This window comes from Pelodiscus sinensis, chromosome 10 (assembly GCF_052426305.1).
Source record: "Pelodiscus sinensis isolate ZL-2025 chromosome 10, ASM5242630v1, whole genome shotgun sequence".
NCBI classification, from domain to species: Eukaryota; Metazoa; Chordata; order Testudines; family Trionychidae; genus Pelodiscus; species Pelodiscus sinensis.
This window is the reverse complement of record NC_143061.1, coordinates 47495751-47514998: the sequence shown is the minus strand read 5'-3', so window position 1 is coordinate 47514998 and position 19248 is coordinate 47495751. Positions and strand designations below refer to the sequence as shown.

Below are 19248 nucleotides of genomic sequence, written 5' to 3'. Positions count from 1 at the left end.
ATTATTTTGTGAAGATCTGAACAAAGATGACACCAAAGTTATTTAACAATAGTAGCTTTAGTCTTTGGCTCAGTTCATTCTACCCATAGTTTTCTCCTAAGGTTAGGAGAAAATTCCTGTGATAGAGCATGGTCACATAGTCAGTTGTAGCATGGAATATTATTAGTAAGGAGAATCTAAAATTTCTAAATCATTCAGTAAATCATATTTTGCCTGGCAATTATTTATGTCTCTTTTATTTGTCCAGATTTGAAAGTGACTATTCTCTGATCTCAGTTACACCAGTGTAAATCCAAAGCAAGTGAATCACACAGCATTTCATTTCCTAGTGTCTCCAAGTCCCTAGTTATGAGTGTTAAGAATGTGAAAGGAGTTAAGAATGAACACCTGCATTCTAATGCTTTTCAGTATAAATTAGGTTGTCCTATGAATGTTACCTAATGACACCACGTTATCTTTACTAAGTTAGTGGACTTTTTTAATGTAAGTGTCACAAATAGGCATAGGAACCTCTTGTATATGAAAATGAAAAATTCTAATGAAAAATCATTTCCCCTTTCCATTCCTTCTCTTCAATGGCTCTGTGCACGGCTTCTGATGATGAACATCACTGATAATGAAGTTAGAACAGTGTAAATCCAAAGTAACTTGGAATCAGAATCCGGTCTTCTGTGTTTGTGTATTTCCCACAATCTTGGATCCATTTTTTCCACGCTGATTTTAATGCATTTTTTCCTTTGCCTCTTCTTGTTCCTCCCCCCTTCTTTTCAGCAAAATGCAGGACAATGTAGCACTTTAAAGACTAACAAGATGGTTTATTAGATGATGAGCTTTCGTGGGCCAGACCCACTTCCTCAGATCAACTCAGAAGTGTTTGACCATCAGACAAATGTTTTAATCCATGGTGTTAAAGGCCAAGTAATAGGCCATGCTTATGCTGTAATTAGAAATAGGTCACCCTCTACACCAACAAATGAAGATGACAAAAATAAAGTTTGAAACCAATGAGCCTTCCTCAAAATAATATTAAGTAAAGAAATACATTGTTGTTATATAGTTCTGTGAATAGTACGGGCAACTTACAAGGGTATAACAAAAAAAGGAATTAGTAAATGTAATAATTCAGTAGGAAACACAATATCTCATGTAACAAAGACTATATAAATGTACAAAGAAAGGCAGTGACTGACACAGGGATGATGTGTGATATAGGGGACCGAAAGGACAGCAGAACAGAACGGCTGAGAAAATGCAATATTGACACCATCTGGGATAATCAGAAATGGAACAGAAGACATGTGGAGATGAGAACTTGACATGTGGGCTGGCTGCCAGTAGATATTCCATCAATATTCTGAGATGATAATGATAATTACACAAATCAGCAGCTGTAGAATTACATATTTAGATAAATACAAGTATACTGTGGTGAATGGGAATGAAGTATGATTAAGACGACAATTTGTACAGTACACTGATATTTGGAAAAGACAGAGAAATGAGGAGGATAAGGACATAATAAAGGATAAAAAGGATCCTGATATGCATAAGAAAATCTGATAATGAGAGAATTCATGAACAATGAGAAAAAATACATTAACCTTCAACAACTGTTGAGATCTCGTACAAATCAGGCAGAAGTTCTCAAGTGAAAAAGCAAGTTCTTTTCTCTAGGGGAAAAAACCTGCTAATTTGCCCTCAAGAGGAAATGCATAACCAGATAAACTACCTGGTTATAATACTTGGAGCAGACAGTAGCCGAGGTGGGGGCAAGGTGCCTCTATCTACACAGTCATGTAAGAATCATAGACACCTAGGGCTGGAAGAGACCTCAGGAGGTCATCGATTCCAGCTCCCTGCCCAAAGCAGGACCAACCCCAACTAAATCAACCCAGCCAGGGCTTTGTCAAGCCGAGACTTAAAAACCTCTAGGGATGGAGATTCCGCCCCCTCCCTAGGTAACCCATTCCAGTGCTTCACCCTCTTCCTAGTGAAATAGTTTTTCCTAATATCCAACCTAGACCTCCCCCACTGTGCTCTAATTAAATAAAATGCCGGGTAGCTTTCAGATGATGAAAAGAAATGTGGTAACAGGCAGGATATACCACCAGGAGAAGGCTTATAGAAGAAGAGACGTATCCAAAGTACTTCAGAAACAGTTGGGAAAGAAAAGGGCTAGTAGTGTAGCAATACAAGTTTGGCGAAATCAGGTGTGAGAATAGACTGCTGCATATAAAAACTTATTGTACACTCTCAATTCACAGATTAAAGCCTGTTAACCATTCAAATATCACAGCCTTTCTTTATTGCCTGCTGTGTCATTTTGGCTTATTGATGAACATTTGTCATTAACAGGAGGCATCATTATTCAGCCTCTTCCCTGCACTTTGTGACCCTCTCCTTTTTGGGTTAGCCCCTGGTTTGTTCTGTTTGGGAGCGGCATTCCCAGGCCCTGGAGTGGGTTATTTCCACAATCCGACCCAAAGGCTCCAGTGTGCAGGTACCAAACAGATTCGTCTTATTTCCTGGGTAATAAGCTGAAGGATTCTCCGATTAGAATATCTACAGTCCAGTAAGGCTCAATTTTGAGCCAGCTCATGCTCTTGTATGGGGCAGTATGAGGAGTTCCTTATGTCCCCGCGCTTCTCATTTGCCAGGGTCTGCTTGACCATCCCTGCACTGTGGACCCTGCCTCCTCTCCACTCTTTCCCTCAAATCCTCACCCTGCCTCCTCCCTGACCTTGCCCCATCCCCTTTCCCCCCTCTCCCTTCCAGCATTTCCAGAGTGCTGAGAATTGGCCAATTCACACCCAATCCCGGCTTCTCCCCCTCCCTCCCAGGCCTTGAATGCCAGGGATCAGCATTCATTGTTCTATGGAAGTTCTGGGAGGAAGGGGGAGGAGTGCATGGTTCCCAGAACATGAGAGGTATGGCGGGAGAAGGGGGAGGGGGCTGCACAGGCTGCACGTAGAAACCCAATGGACTGCATTGCAACCCATGGGCAACAGACTGCCCCCAATCAATAAAATTAAACTCATTTTGTCTCTTTGCATCTAGCTATAGAATAATAGAACACTAGAACTGGAAGGGACCTCAAGAGATCATCAAATCCAGTCCCCTGCCCTCATGGTAGGACCAAGCATTGTCTAGACCTTCCCTGATAGACATTTATCTAACCTAGGGTATGTCTACATAACAGCACTAATTCAAACTAACTTAATTCGAATTAGCTAATTTGAACTAAGCTAATTCGAATTAGCGCATCTAGACTTTAAAACTAGTTCAAATTAACGTTTTGCTAATTCGAACTAGCATGTCCACATTGAGTGGACCCTGAACTGCAGTTAAGGCTGGCCGGAAGCAGTGCCAGCAGGGCATCAGGTTACGACTTAGAGTGCGGAGCTGCTGTCTCAGGCTAGCCGAGGGCTGTGCTTAAAGAGACCCGACCCTCACCCCAGACAGACAGTTCTCAGGGTTCCCCGCTTGCTTGTCTACCTCGATGAGAGACAGCAAAGCAGTCCTGTCTTGGAGTGCCCTGAGTGCTCACACTCGGCACATCACAGCACTCAGCCATCAGCCTGGCTGCACTTGCCACAGGCTGCCATCTCGGGGGTCAATCGGGGGGCTGTCAGGATCCAGGAGATCCTGCAGGAGAGCTTCCACTCCGAGGAGCCCGCAGAGCCACCCCAGTCCTCCCCATCGGGGGCTCATACACCATTCCTCCCTCACCTCCTTCCACTTACCCCTCCCTAGCCCCCCTTCCTGATGTAAAAAATAAAGGACACGTGTTCAAAAATAGAAACTCGCTTTATTTAACAAAACTGGGGAGGGGGGGATTAACCTCTGGGGAGACAGGGAAAAGGAGGTGGGAGAGGGGAAGAGAGAGGGTGGGAGAGGGGAGGGGGAAACCTGGGAGGAGGGAGCTGGAAGGAGGAAGCCAGGGGAAGAAGGAGGAGGGGAAGTATCAAACTATGGTACACCCACATCTTCAGTACTGTGTACAGATGTGATCTCCTCACCCCAGAAAAGATATTTTGGCCTTGGAAAGGGTTCCAAAAAGGGCAACTAAAATGATCAGGGGTTTGGAACAGGTCCCATATGAGGATAGGCTAAAGTGACTGGGACTTTTCAGTTTGGAAAAGAGGAGACTGAGGAGGGATATGATACAGGTCTATAAAATCATGAGTGGTGTGGAGAGGGTGCATAAAGAAAAGTTCTTCATTAGTTCCCATAACAGAAGGACTAGAGGACACCAAATGAAATGAATGGGTAGCAGGCTTCAAACTAATAACAGAAAGTTCTTCTTCACATAGCGCATAGTCAACCTGTGGAACTCCTTGCCACAGGAGGCTGTGAAGGCTAGAACTATAACAGAGTTTAAAGAGAAGTTAGATAAAGTCATGGAGGTTGGATCCATGGCGTGCTATTAGCCAGGGGGTAGGAACGGTGTCCCTGGCCTCTGTTTGTGGAAGGCTGGAGATGGATGGCACGAGATAAATGGCTTGGTCATTGTCTTCGGTCCATCCCCTCCAGGATAACTGGTGTTGGCCTCTGTCAGCAGACAGGCTACTGGTCTAGATGGACCTTTGGTCTAACCCAGTACGGCCATTCTTATGTTCTAAGTTCAGGGCTTAGAGTCAAGGGTCTCACTGGACCACCTTGATTTTCATGCCTTTGATGGCCAGGCTGGCAGCTATCCTTCCCTAGACAGCCACTTTCCTGTGCCTAGTGCGGAGGTCGTGGACGTTGGAGGCCTCCCCCCAAACCTGGATGAGGTCCACGATCTCCGCACTAGACCAGGCGGGCGCCCGCCTCTTGCGGCCCCGGACAGGCTCCTGGGAGCCGCCAGCCTGGTCCTGGGAAGAGGCGGAGGGCTGGGTGGCAGCAGGTGGCTGGCTCGTGCCATGCCAGGTGCAGGGTCTGCTGGCTGGGTGCTGGCAGGCTTGCACCTGGCACGGGCACCATAGCCAGACCGTGCCCCTTTACGGGCTCCGAGGCCGGGAGGGGGGCAGAAGAATTTCCCTGGTTGTGCCCAAAGTGGCCACCAGGGCAAGCTGGGAAGGGCTAGCCTCCTGCTAGTTCGAATTAAGTGGCTACACAGCCCTTAATTCGAACTACTTAATTCAAACTAGGCATTAGTCCTCGTAGAATGAGGTTTACCTAGTTCGAATTAAGCGCTCCGCTAGTTCGAATTAAGTTCGAACTAGTGGTTTGCCTGTGTAGCGCCTATGAAAGTTAATTCGAACTAACGGCTGTTAGTTCAAATTAACTTTGTAGTGTAGACATACCCCTACTCTTAAATATCTCCAGAGATGGAGATTCCACAACCTCCCGAGGCAACTTATTCCAATGTTTACCCACCCTGACACGTAGGAAGTTTTTCCTAATGTCCAACCTAAACCTTCCTTGCTACAGTTTAAGTCCATTGCTTCTTGCCTTATTTTTAGAGGTAACAAAGAACAATTTTTCTTCCTCCTCCTTGTAATACCCTTTTAGATACTTGAAAACTGCTATTATGTCCCCTCTCAGACTTTTCTTTTCTAAACTAAACAAACTGGCTGTGTCTAGACTGGCAAGATTTTCCGCAAAATCATCTGCTTTTGCTGAAAAACTTGCCAGCTGTCTACACTGGCCGCTTGAATTTCTGCAAAAGCACTGACGATCTCATGTAAGATTGTAAGTGCTTTTGCGGAAATACTATACTACTCCCATTCGGGCAAAAGTCTTTTTCCGAAAAACTTTTGCGCAAAAGGGCCAGTGTAGACAGCAGAGATTTGTTTTCTGCCAGAAAGCCCCGATCACGAAAATGGCGATTGGGGCTTTTTTGCAAAAAAGCGTGTCTAGATTGGCCACGGACGCTTTTCTGCAAAAAGTGCTTTTGCGGAAAAGCGTCCTGCCAATCTAGACGCGCTTTTCCGAAAATGCTTTCAACGGAAAACTTTTCCGTTAAAAGCATTTCCGGAAAACCATGCCAGTGTAGACGTAGCTACCCAGTTCTTTCAGTCCTCTCTGGTAGGTCATGTTTTCTAGACCTTGAATAATTTTTGTTGCCTTTCTCTGAAACCTCTCCCATTTTTCCACATCTTTCTTGAAATGTGGGGGCAAGAATTGGACACAATATTCCAAATGAGGCCTGATCAAGGAAGAGCAGATCAAAAGAATTACTTCTTGTGTCTTGCTCTCAACACTCCTGTTAATGCATTGTAGATTCATGTTTGCTTTTTTTTGCATCAGTGTCATAGTTAGCTTTTAGTCCACTATGACCCCAACCTTTTTACACCCAAGATCACTTTTTAAATGACAGAACAAGCCAAGATCTACTGCCCCGCCTCTTCCTTGAAGCCCTGCCCCTTTCCGAAGTCCCACCCTCTCTATTCTCCTCCTCTCCATCACTTGCTATCCCCAACTCTTATACTGCTGCCTTTTTTCCCAATTCTTCTGTAGGAAGAGGTTTTTCCAACATTTGGCCTGTCTAGTCTGGACAAAATGTCAGAAAAAACCCTTCTTTTAGAAGCCCCCTTATTCCTTGTGGAAACAGGAATATAGGGATGATCAAAAGATCATGTTTGCTCTCCACTAAAAGAAGCGAAAGAACAAACGCATCCCCTGGATGCAGAAGAGTTTTTCTGGGATATCTCCGGAATCCTGAAAAACTCATGGGCTGTGTCTAGAGGAATAAGGGATCTTTCAGAAAAGACTTTATTTTCCGAAAGATCCGCATCTAGACTGGCGCTTTTTTCCGGCAAAGCTCTGAGCTGGAAAAAAGCGGCAGCCATGTTTATGCAAATGAAGCGGGGGGATTTAAATCCCCGCTTCATTTGCAATTGCGATGTGTCTAATTTGCATCCCTTTTACGGAAAAGGGATGCAGTCTAGACACAGCCCTGGGCTACGTCTAGACTGGCATGATTTTCCGCAAATGATTTTAACGGAAAAGTTTTCTGTTAAAAGCATTTGCGGAAAAGAGTGTCTAGATTGGCACGGACACTTTTCCACAAAAGCACTTTTTGTGGAAAAGCGTCCATGCCAATCTAGACGCGCTTTTGTGCAAAAAAGCCCCGATCGCCATTTTCGTGATCGGGGCTTTTTTGCGCAAAGCAAACCAGAGCTGTCTACACTGGCCCTTTTGTGCAAAAGCTGTGCGCAAAAGGGACTTTTGCCTGAACGGGAGCAGCATGGTATTTCCGCAGGAAGCACTGATTTTGTACATTACAAAGTCAGTGCTCTTGCGGAAATTCAAGCAGCCAGCGTTGACAGCTGGCAAGTTTTTCCGCAAAAGCAAATGCTTTTGCAGAAAAACTTGCCAGTCTAGACACAGCCCTGCAGTCTATCCATACCCTCGCTGGGTTGAGACAGGATGTGTAGGGCTTTGGGGTGGGAATGAGGAATTTGGGTGTGGGAAGAGGTGAGAGGTGCAAGCTCTGGGAGGAAATCTGGATGCAGGAGGAGGTGGATAAGTGGACTCTGGCTCAGGGAGGGTGCTCCAGGCCTGGCAGTGTTGGGGTCAGATGTAGGATTAGGGTACTAAACAAGCCACAGACTTTTGGATGTGAGGGTTCAGGAATTTGGGTTGGGGTATGTGAGGGGCTCAGGGCAGGAGGTTCCAGTGTATGATAGGCTCAGATGCAGGTTCTGGGGGAAAGGGGAGTGCAGGAGTGTTATGATGCTGTGGCCAGATGGGGGCTTGGATCCAATTGGGGGTTTGTTGGCCAGGCTTCATTTTTAAATAAAATATTATGTCAAACACAAAAAGTTTCTGCGTTGTCTTTATTTATGAGAAGGGCGGGGAACCTGTTTTGAGTCAGGGGTCACTGACCCACAGAAAAGTCAGTTGGGGCCACACAAGTGAGATGCAAAAAAACTCTCCCCCCCCCGGGTCAAGCTTCACTAATGTGGCCCCAACTGTGTTGGTGGGAGCAGGGGACATAGTACTGGGGAAGGGTGCTAGTGGGTGCTTTGGCAGGGGACAGGGTGCCAGTGGGGACAGAGTTCTGCAGCTGGGGGCAGAGGAGAGGGAACAGGGTTCTGGGAGGCGAGGGAACAGGGTTCCACAGCAGGGGACAGAGTGCCAGTGGGGACAGGTTTCTGCAGCTGGGGACAGGTTGCCGCTGGTGACAGAGTTCTGTGGCTGGGGCCGGGAGTGGGGACAGGGTTCTGTGGCTGGGGAGTGGGAAGAGGGGGCAAGGGGCAGGGAATAGGGGGTAGGGGAGCAGGGGGCCAGTGAGAGCAGGAAGTCTCCTGTACCTGCCTCCTCCCAGGATTCCTCCCATCCCCCAAGAGGGAAGCCAGCGCGTGCCTCCTCCAGGCACGACTCCCCCCTCCTGCAGTATGGGGAAACCCCCACGCGCACCTGTCCCGGGGCCGACCCCTCCCTCCTGTGTGTGCCTGCCCTGGAGCTGACCTCCCACTCCCGCTCGTGCCTCCCCCAGGGCTGACTCACCCCTCCTGTGGCGCAGGGAAGCTGCCGCTCTTCTCCTCTGGGGCTGATGCCTCCTCCCGCAGTGCGCCTGGCATGCCACAGACCTGTGGGAGGGGAGCAGCCAGCACACTTCCAGAATCCCCGCAAGTGGCGTGAAGCTGCAGGACTTCCGTCCACCCCACGGGAAGCCAGCACTACCTCCATTGTTGCTGGAGGTAGGTAATGGGGCTTCTTGGAGGTGGAGGGAAAATAGAGGGGGGGCGAACGCCCTGCGATCGACTGGTCGAGGACTTGCAATCGACCAGTCGATCGCAATCGACCGGTTGGTGACCATGGCCCTAGATCCTTTTTCTAGTCTCCTTAAACTTTAGAGGGGTAGCCGAGTTAGTCTGTAACTGGAAAAACTTAAAAAACAACGAATAGTCTAGCAGCACCTTAAAGACTAACAAAACATGTAGATGGTATCATGTGCTTTCCTTACACCAACATTCCACATGAAGACAGATTACAGGCTATCAGGAACATCATCCCTGGTGACACCACTGAACACCTAGTTACAGAGCTCTGTGACTTTGTTCTCACCCACAACCACTTCTGATTAGGAGACAATTTGTATCTTCAAGTCAGCAGCACATCCATGGGCACCTGCATGGCTCCACAATTTGCCAATGTCTTTATGGCCTATCTTGAACAACGTTTCTTTAGCTCTCGCCCCCTAGCACCCTTACTCTACTTACGCTACACTGATGACATCTTCATCATATGGATGCACGGGAAAGAGACCATTGAAGAATTTCACAGGGTTTTTAACCACTTCCACTGCACCATCAACCTTAGCCTGGATCAGTCCACATGAGAGATCCACTTCCTTGACACTACAGTACAATTGCATGATGGACACATTTCCACCATCCTATGCTGGAAACCTTCCAACTGCAACACTTACCTTCATGCTGCTAGCTTCCATCCAAGACACATTTCTCACAGCCAACCCCTAAGATACAACCGGATTTGCTCCAATCCCACAGACAGAGACAAACACCTACAGGCTCTATATAGACAGGGCTTGCCGAACCACGGTGAGCTGCGCTGTCCGGCGATCTGCGCATGCGCAGATTGCCCAAACCCGGCTCTTCCCTTCCAACACATTATCCCCTTAAACCCTTCCAACACATTATCGACCATTCTGGAAAATGACCCCTCACTCTCACAGGCCTTGCGGGAAAGGCCAGTTCTTACCTACAGAAAACCACCTAACCTCAAACACAGTGACCACGTAGCACATCTCCATCATAATCATCCAGGAACCCACATCTGCAATCAGCCTCTGTGCCAACTCTGTCCACACACCTACACAAATGATTTCATCACTGGATCTAACTACATCAGCCACTATAACAGGAGCTCATTTAACTGCACATCCACCAATCTGATCAATGCCATCAAATGCGAGCAATGTTCCTCTGCCATGCATATTGGCCAAACTGGACAGTCTCTACAGGAAAGAATTAATGGACACAAATCAGATATCTGAAAAGGCAATAAACAGAAACCTGCTGGAGAATACTTTAACCTGCCCGGGCACTCACTAATGGATCTCAAAGTCACTGTGTTGTTTCAGGCCAACTGCACAAGCCAAATACACAGAGAAGTGTTGGAACTTAACTTCATTTACAAATTTGGGAGCCATCAGCTTCTTGTATCATGAACACTGTAATTCACAATTTCCCCTCCCTCCCCCACCCCCATCCTGTATTTATTTTGGTACTGGACTTTTAATACTCCATTCATCTGAAGAAGTGGGTTGTACCCACAAGAGCTCATGATACCATCTACATGTTTTATTAGTCTTTAAGGTGCTGCTGGACTATTCATTATTTTTTCAGTTACTCCTTCCTAGATAATCACTTCCCATTCTGTATGTGTGAAATAGATTGTTCCTTCCTAAGTGTAGTACTATGCATTTGTCCTTATTAAACTGCATCCTGTTTACCTCAGACCATTTCTCCAGTTTGTCCAGATCATTTTGAATTATGACCCTATCCTCCAAAGCACTTGCAACCCCTCCCAAGTTGGTATCATCTGCAAACTTACTGCTAGTAATATAATATATTAATTATGACACACTGTTACACATTTTCAGAAGGAATATCTACTCTTACAGTTCCAAATCTAAAGCATGTGGTCAAATTAATTGTACTTATATTTTAGTTGATATAATACCTACCAAACCAATGAAGGAGCTAGTTATACAAATATTGTTTTTTTCCATCCACAACAATCTCATCATAAATAATTTTATTTCAACAGATTGCTTCCTTATTTCACATTATTAAAGTAAACTATAAACAACATTTTCAAAGCTTCTATTGTTTCATTTTTTAGTTAGAAAAGAGTCACTGTGTGTTTTGGCAGTATAACAATATATAAATAGTTCAATTATCAACTGGAAAGGATTTAGCACCTACTTATTTTTTACAATGTAGCACCTGCAAAGAAAAATCATATTACTTCAAATTTTCATCACTCTGATCTCATGTGTCGGGGGCATAAATAAGAAATTTTTCAGAAGTCAGAACAATATGCAAACAATAGAATATTAATTGTCGAGTAAATATTTTAAAATAAATAATGTATTCATCTTCAGTTCCTAAGCTTTGTTTGTAAAACATTTGCAAGAAGCATGTGGAAAATCTCCACATTTATTTCTTATTCAAAATTATTTATAGTTTCCATGAATACTCTCTTGTCCACATTTGAATATCTCAGAAGCATAGAATCAGAGAATCCTAGGGCTGGAAGAGATGTCAAGAGGTCCTCAAGTCCTGCCCCCTGCCCAACGCAGGAAATAGGGCTGGCCGAGAAACAATTTTTTGTTTCATTTAAAATTTCAATATTCTGAAAATAATTTTCACCCTGACAAACAAAAATGAAACCCATGAAAAGATGCAGACATATACAATCAACCCACCAGAGCAAGGACTTGAACCTAGGTCTATCTACATCCCAGTTAAGAGCTCTGAATGCTGGATTACTGACTATTCTGGGGTAGATTTTTCCTCCCTGGCAGCTCTTTCTCAAGACATGAAAAATCTTTTTGTCAAAAATCAATATATTTCTGCTAAAAGGTTCATTTCATTAAAAAAAAGTTCTGTTGTCATTCTTTTCAACCAGCTGCAGCTGCAAATATCCAGCATTTCAATTCTGAAAGTGATATTGCTTTGGTTAGTTGCCTAATGCCTCTTTTAAAAAAACCTTGATGACAGTCACCAACACAATGCACATTTCAGATATTACAATCCAATATGACATTTTGAAATTCACTTTCAACAAATACTTGAGATCTAAGTTTAAATTCACTTTCCACAAGCATCATGTTTTCCTTTACTCATGTTCATGGAAAAACTTCAAAACACAACCCAGTTGAAACCTGCTTTAAAATATGAATGAACATTCATAGAACATTTTTGCTGTGTTTACCTGTTGTGTGAATTCTGTCACCAGATCCTTGACATCCATCCTCATCGTCACAGTCCCCGCTTGATTCCATTGCTTCACTTCTCCCACCTCCACTGCCACTCTCCCTGGAAGCCCATCGTTCCGACTTCAATTTTGTCTTCTCAGTATCCAGCTAAAAGACAAGAAAATAAGTCGCAATGATGTTTAATGTTTTCACACAATTCAAGAAGAAAGCGATGAAGAGGCTGAGGAGGATTCTTGGTTTCTGGAGGTAGAGTCAGCAGAGAGTTGGTGAGAGTGTTTAGTAAATCATCCAAGAGGGCCCCAGGACCTTGCAGAATTGGGCTCTAATGTAGGATTTTAGAGCACTGAGTAGTTGACAAGATTAGATTCAAGGCCCGTGCAGCATTTCACGTTAACTTCAATGAGCACAACATCTGCCAGAAAGTAATTTCTTGGAATCACTAAAGAAAAAGAACAAACTATATCTGCAGCCACTCTGAATTCATGGTGTTATGTCATGCTAACTGCAGTACTGTATGTGCTTATGGAACATTTTTTTTAGCGCTATATGCTATCCCTGTTTTGTGTGTGTAATAGCTGATGGTAATTTGTCATACTTTACCATGTAAGACCACAAAGGTCTACATTACCACTAAAACTTGTTTTCTAAGGCAGGCTAACTGGCCACCTCTCTTCCCTATTTAGGATATAGAAAACTGTGATTGAGGCAGGGCTTTTTCTGTGGTAGTTAAGATGGGGAGAAGGTTGTGACTCATGTTGGTTCTGCGGGAAAAGCTCTCATAATAAAGACATTTTGGTGTGTTTCCTAAACTTGGCCACTCTTGATTTTTCTAATCGCCTCCTGGAAGTCAGGCAAGTCCCCTCAGTTAAGAATTCTTTGTCCTTAGCTCTCACATCCACCATTCTGAGCCTTGGTTATGGCATTCTGAAGAGGGAAATGTGGGCTCTAGTACAGCTGGGATGGATCTGATCTATTTACTGGCTTTGAAGATCAGGACAGATCAAACAAGCAGTGGAAGTGAAGGAGGAGCCAGAAGAGAAAGTGAAGCTCAGGCATGAGACAATCATGGAGACCTAAAAGGCAGGCAGTAGCATTTTGCACTACCAGAAACCCTTGAATTGGTTTCACATTCCACTTCAGATACAAAACCAATGAGGAGTCCTGTGGCACCTTAAAGACTAACAGGTTTATGTATACATAAGCACTCCTGGGTAAAACCCAGTTCATCAGATGCAATCTGTTAGTCTTTAAAGAGCCACAGGACTTCTCATTGTGTTTGCAGCTACAGACTAACACGGCTACCCCTTTGAGACTTGTCTTCAGCTTTCATAATAATCCAGGCTGCAGACAATAAATGTACAAATCACTGTGTGTAGGGGCCTCGTCTAGTGAAAAACAGTTGCTACCTTGTACTGAGACTAAGGCTATGTCTAGACTGCACGCCTTTTTCAACAGAGGCTTTGTCGACAGATACTGTGGACAAAGCCTCTGTCGAAAAAGAGCGTCTAGACTACGATCAGTATTGTCGACAAAGCAAGCTGCTTTTTTGAAAGAGAGTCTAGATGCTATCTTTCGAAAAAAGGCGTTATTCCTCGTAAAATGAGGTTTACCGCTGTCGACAAAACTGCCACATTCTGTCGACTTACTGTCGACAGAACGCGGCGGTAGTGTAGATGCAGGTATAGTTTTGTTGACAAAAGCCAACTTTTGTCAACAAAACCCTGTAGTCTAGACATACCCTAAGTGGGCTAATTTACCTTTTGCCTGAAATTGTCTGTTTTGGTTTTTCTGAAAATGCACACGTCACTGTATTGCACTGGGAAGATGAGTTTGTGAGTGAGAGGAACATAGATTTTTGTTGGGAAAGGCACTGAACACTGTCCAATTGTTGTTGGATTTTTTTAACAAGCTGCCTGATCTTGAGTGTCATTACTCACAGGCTAAAAGTCTGCTGTCACGGGAATGTAAGAGAGCGAATATTTTTAGCAAATATAAAAAATAAATCTGTGTATATGGAGGAAAGGATTATTCAGTTACTTCATAAATATATTGTGCCCTGACCAATCTTGGAGGAGACTCATTCATTCTTGGTTATAATCCTTCAGAATGAAAAGAAATGGCTAAGTGGTGAACGGAACAGATGCAAAATTTAATAAAGGCTTTTAATGATTGTTTGCCAGTCAAGGCAGAAATGTTTACGGCCTGTTAAGGTAATAACTCTTTTTCAAATTGATTTCATTCAGCACTCATGACTCAAAAGTGAATAACCGAACGATGTGTGCTCAGCTGCCTTGGAAAAGGGCAGAGAAATGAGCTCTTTGAAAACACGGGTGCACTGCAGCATTTCCAAGATCATTGAAAGTTAAGTCCTGTCTCCCTTTCAGTAAAACAGCTCAATGGCAACTTAGAAAGACATCTATTAGCCCTCTTCCTCACACTCTCCAGTACCAACCCCAAACCTCCTCTTTCCTAAAGTCTTTTCCAGCTGAGACTCCTACATCTCTAGTATACCCCAGATGGTGTAGCAAGGACTCCAGCCAGGTCGCCATCTCTTTTCACTGAAAAGGTACCCACTTACAGTAAGCCTCATGTCTGGGATGTTACCCTGTGACCTTTGGTCACCTGACTCAGCTCCAGGACAAAGTCTTAAAACAGGGCACTAGAAATCAATGCAGGTGCCCAAGAAGTGCCTTATTGTACCACTCATGTATTTTCATGATCCTTGCCCCTACCTATCAATCACACGTCCCATGCAATGGAAAATCATAGAAATAATAGATATGTAAGGCTGGAAGGGACTTTTTAGAGGTCATCTAGTTCAGCCCCCCACAGTGAGCTAGTACCAAGTAAACCAAGGTCTTTCCTGACAGGTTCTAACCTGTTCTTAAAATCTCCAATAATGGGGATGCTACAGACTTCCTTGGAAGCCTATTTCAGAGCTTAACTACGCTCATGGTTAAACAGTTTTTACATAACATTTAACCTAAATCTCTTTTCTACAAATTACACCCATTACGTCTTGTCCTCTTTTCAGTGGGCACGGAGATCAGTTGATCATCAACATCTTTATAAAGGCCTTTAAACATGGTTGAAGCCTGTTATCAGCCTTCCTTTTTTCAAGACTATACATGCAAACTGTTTTCTTTCACTATTTCCTCATAGGTCAGGTTTTTAAACTCTTTTATCACTTGTGTTGCTCTCCCCTGATTCTCTCCAATTTGTTAAAGAGAGGCACACAAAACTGGACCCACTACTCCAGCTAAGGCTTCACTAGTTCCAAGTACAGCAGAACAATTACCTCACCAGTGTCAAGTGGAGTGGAACAATTACACTTCTGTTTATACACATTACATTAACCTTTTGTGCAGCTGCATCATATTGTTGGCTCATATTCAATTTATGATCCATGATAACCCCAGACTTTTTTCTGCAGTACTACCGCTTAGTCAGCTATTCCCATGGTGTAGTTAAGCAATTGTTTTTTTCCTTCCTCCATCTCAGTAAGGATAAATGCAAAGTACTATATTTCTCTTGTTGACTTCAAGTAAATTCTCTAATTTATCAAGCTCTTTTTGAATACCAAGTCTGTCTTCCAATGCACCTGCAACCCCTCTCATTCTAAATATTATAAACATATTCTTCCCACTGCATTATCCATGTCATTAACAAAAAACATTGAATATTACTGGACTATTTTTATGTACTGGAGCAGCTAAATAAAACTAAAAATAGGTTTAATTTGTATAGCAGTTGCAACTTTAATTACTTCTGAAATACTTATGGCATAATAAAGACTCAGATAATCGCTCCAGATGAATGCATGTAGGGCATCCCCAGCATGCAGATCTCTCCTGCACAGAAAGGGACTTAACAGTGCCTGCATGCCTTCTTCAGAGGTTTGAGAATCCACAAGGAGAAACAAAAGGAGGCAGAGTCTGGGAGGGAACCGGCAGGCTGAGTTGCGGGTGGCAATGAACATTATCCTCCCAGTGGACCTTATGCAAAAAAGAATGACTTGGTCTTACTATCTTTGTGTATATGTTTGTAGGTCCTGGAGGTAGCTAAGTCAGGGGTGGTGCCTGGAGCGTCCTCCAAAGGAGACATGTAAATTTGGAGGCACCAACCCTCATGGACTTTTCTGTAAGATGGAGGAGGAACAAGTTCCACTCACTCCATGGACCAAATGGGAGAGAACCTCCCAAAATTGAAAAAACATCATGGGAGTTTTAAGAAGAGTTAGTACTCAGAACTTCAGAAAAGCAGAATTTGACTCCTTCAGGGAACTGATGGGCAGGATATCCTGGGATGCTAACATGAGGGGGAAAGGAGTCCAAGAGAGTTGGCTGTATCTTAAAGAAGCCTTATTGAAGGCACAGGAAGAAAAGCAAATGTGGTAGGCAACCAGCTTGGCTTAGCAGTGAAATCCTTGGTGAGCTTAAACACAAAAGGGAAACTTACAAGAAGTGGAAACTTGGACAGATGACTAGGGAAGAGTATAAATATTTTGCTCAAGAATGCAGGGGAGTAATCAGGAAGGTGAAAGCGCAATTGGAATTACAGCTAGCAAGGGATGTGAAGGGTAACAAGAAAGGAGGCATGTTAGCAATAAGGGGGGGAGGGTTAAGACGGTGCCTATCTTTTAAAAAGGGAAGAAGGACGATCCAGGGAACTATAGACCTGCCAGCCTTACCTTAGTCCACAGAAAAATCATGGAGAGTAATCATGAAGTACTTGGAAGAGAGGAAATTGATCAGGAATAGTCAACCTGGATTCACCAAAGGCAAATCATGCCTGACCACCCTGATTATCTTCTATGATGAGGTAACTGGCTCTGTAGATATGGGGAAGTTGTGATATGTGATATATGATATACCTTGCGGCTACGTCTACACTGGCCCCTTTTCCGGAAGGGGCATGTAAATTTCACCAGTCGTCGTAGGGAAATCCGCGGGGGATTTAAATATCCCCCGCGGCATTTAAATAAAAATGTCCGCCGCTTTTTTCCGGCTTTTAAAAAAGCCGGAAAAGAGTGTCTACACTGGCCCCGATCCTCCGGAAAAAGTGCCCTTTTCCGGAGGGTCTTATTCCTACTTTGGACCACTGATTAGGTATTGACTTAATTGTAATATTAAACCTGTAATTATTGGAGCCAATCCTACCTACTTTAAGAGAACTGACACATTGACCACCATCAGGTCACTCTGAATTACCAATATTTTATCTTTTGTTCATTAAAAGGCAACATGTTTAGGGCCTAATCCAAAATCCCTCAAAGTTAATGGGACTCGTATTGAATGCAGTAGGCTTTGGATCAAGCCTAAATTCCTCTATAGAGTGTTGAGATCCTATACAGTATTCCTGAATAGATTTCTTTGCATTTCATTTAGCTGAAATTTGTGTGAAATCATATATAACCAGACAGCTCTGAACCAAATACACTGCTGACAAGGTGCATGCATATCGTTTATGCTAACAAATGTCTGGAGTATGTTATATAGAAACATGGTTTACTAAGCTTGTTCCAAATGCTATGTGACACATAGTGCCAAAATCCCACACTATGAATCAAACCGTAATTCATTATCTTGATCTGTGATCATAGGCAAAGAAGAATATAAATTATATATATATATATATTCTCAAACACTTTTTGTACATTCCAAGTTGAGTATCAGTTTTGTGAATTAACTAATAGCTGTAAAGCTTCTTGAGATACTATTCTGTAAAAGTGCTAACTGTTGTATCTGAGGTGAGAATTCAGCAAAATAGAACAAGGGCTCATTTGATCAGAAAACGGTGTTTTTAAAGTTGTATTTTGCACCGTACTTTTAAATGTATCAGATCAATGAACATGACAATGAAAAGCCTATGAGGATACCATTATGAGCAAAATCACCTAAAGGTGAGTGCTTGGAATATTCAGCGATGACTCTTAAGAATAGAATCATAGAACCATAGAGCTGGAAGAGACCTTAGAAGGCCATCAAGTCCAGCCCCCTGCCTAAGGCAGGACCAATCCCAATTAAATCAATCCAGCCAGGGCTTTGCCAAGCTGAGACTTAAACACCTCTAGGGATGGAGACTCCACTACTTCCCTAGGTAACCCATTATATACTCTCAGGGTATGTCTACACTAGCCACCCTAGTTCAAACTCATTGCAGGAGGAGTAACGGTAGTTCAAATTAGGAGCTTTAATTCGAACTACCTAGCCTGTGCCCTGTGTAGCCGCAGGCAGGGAGTTCGAACCACTGGCCATTTAAAAATGGCGGCGCCCAGGAACATGCAAATAAAGCCCGGGCTTCATTTGCAAGTTCGAATGACTACATTAGCCACCCTAGTTCGAACTAGGGTGGCTAGGGTAGACATACCCTCATATACTAATTATTTCCCAAGTGGTCTGTTAGTTTGCTCTATGATGTTCTTCGGTATTATTATTTTCGTATTTCAAAAAGATGGCCATTGCTATGAACTAAATAAACTTGACAGTGCTCTACCTGTTAGTCAATTGCAAAGAGCATGAGCCAAGACATCTCTCACTTGCAATGTTTTCCTAGACATCAAGGCAGACATAAGATATGCATCATTTAGTAACTGAAGGCAAAATATAAGCCTTTCTAAAGAGACTGAGAAAAAATTTTCTTTCAAAATGCTCTGATGAAATACATATTATTATCTTCAGAGACAATGAATTTTGCACAAACAATGAAAAAAAGCCTACTATGGAAAATAAAGTCACAAATGATAGAATATAAGTGGTTTTTTCTCAGCCTACTCAGCGTTTCACTATGAAAAAAAAAGAAGTCCTTACTAAATGTTTCTTAGGTCAGAAATGACTACAACAGAATGAAACAATACTCTGCTTCTTAGCCCACTGCCTGTATTTTTTTATAAGAACTGACAAAATTATTACTGTACATAAAGGGCTGGATTTTACTGCTGCCTAGTGACTGACCAGATGCTCTGTCAATTCACAAGCACTAGGAATATAAGAAATTTTAGGACATAACAGCCACATATACTTATTCTAAGTGCATCCTTTCCTTTGAGCTGACATTTTATAGTCAATTTTCCTCCATATGTTCATGTAATCTCCCTTTTAAAACTGGTTGTTCTTGTTTCTGCCCTTCACATTTACTCCAAACAGGCAATTTATTTATTTCTCTCGAAATAAAGAAACAAAACCCTTCTTATTCTCCAATCTCTTGTCGGGCATTTTCTTCACTCTGCTCGCTCTCTCAAGTTTGTATTTCACACTAACTCCAAAAGGCTTGTTGCACTCCCTTGTCCAGTTCTTTCAGAGAGGAGTAAAACTCAATAAGGGGACCGCTTAAGTTCATTTTTATCT

At 43.3% G+C, this 19248-nt stretch overlaps 1 protein-coding gene across 4 annotated transcripts in view; it reads right to left on the bottom strand.

Moving 5' to 3' along the window:
• Nucleotides 1-19248, bottom strand: part of LOC102447587 (glypican-5-like) — a 749086-nt gene that overhangs the window by 247284 nt on the left and 482554 nt on the right. For all 4 annotated transcript variants that reach the window (XM_075937487.2, XM_089780880.1, XM_006125190.4 and 1 more), the window contains one exon: nucleotides 11899-12049. In XM_075937487.2, coding sequence (XP_075793602.2) covers nucleotides 11899-12049 — 151 coding nt within the window. The remainder of the gene's footprint in view (nucleotides 1-11898; nucleotides 12050-19248) is intronic.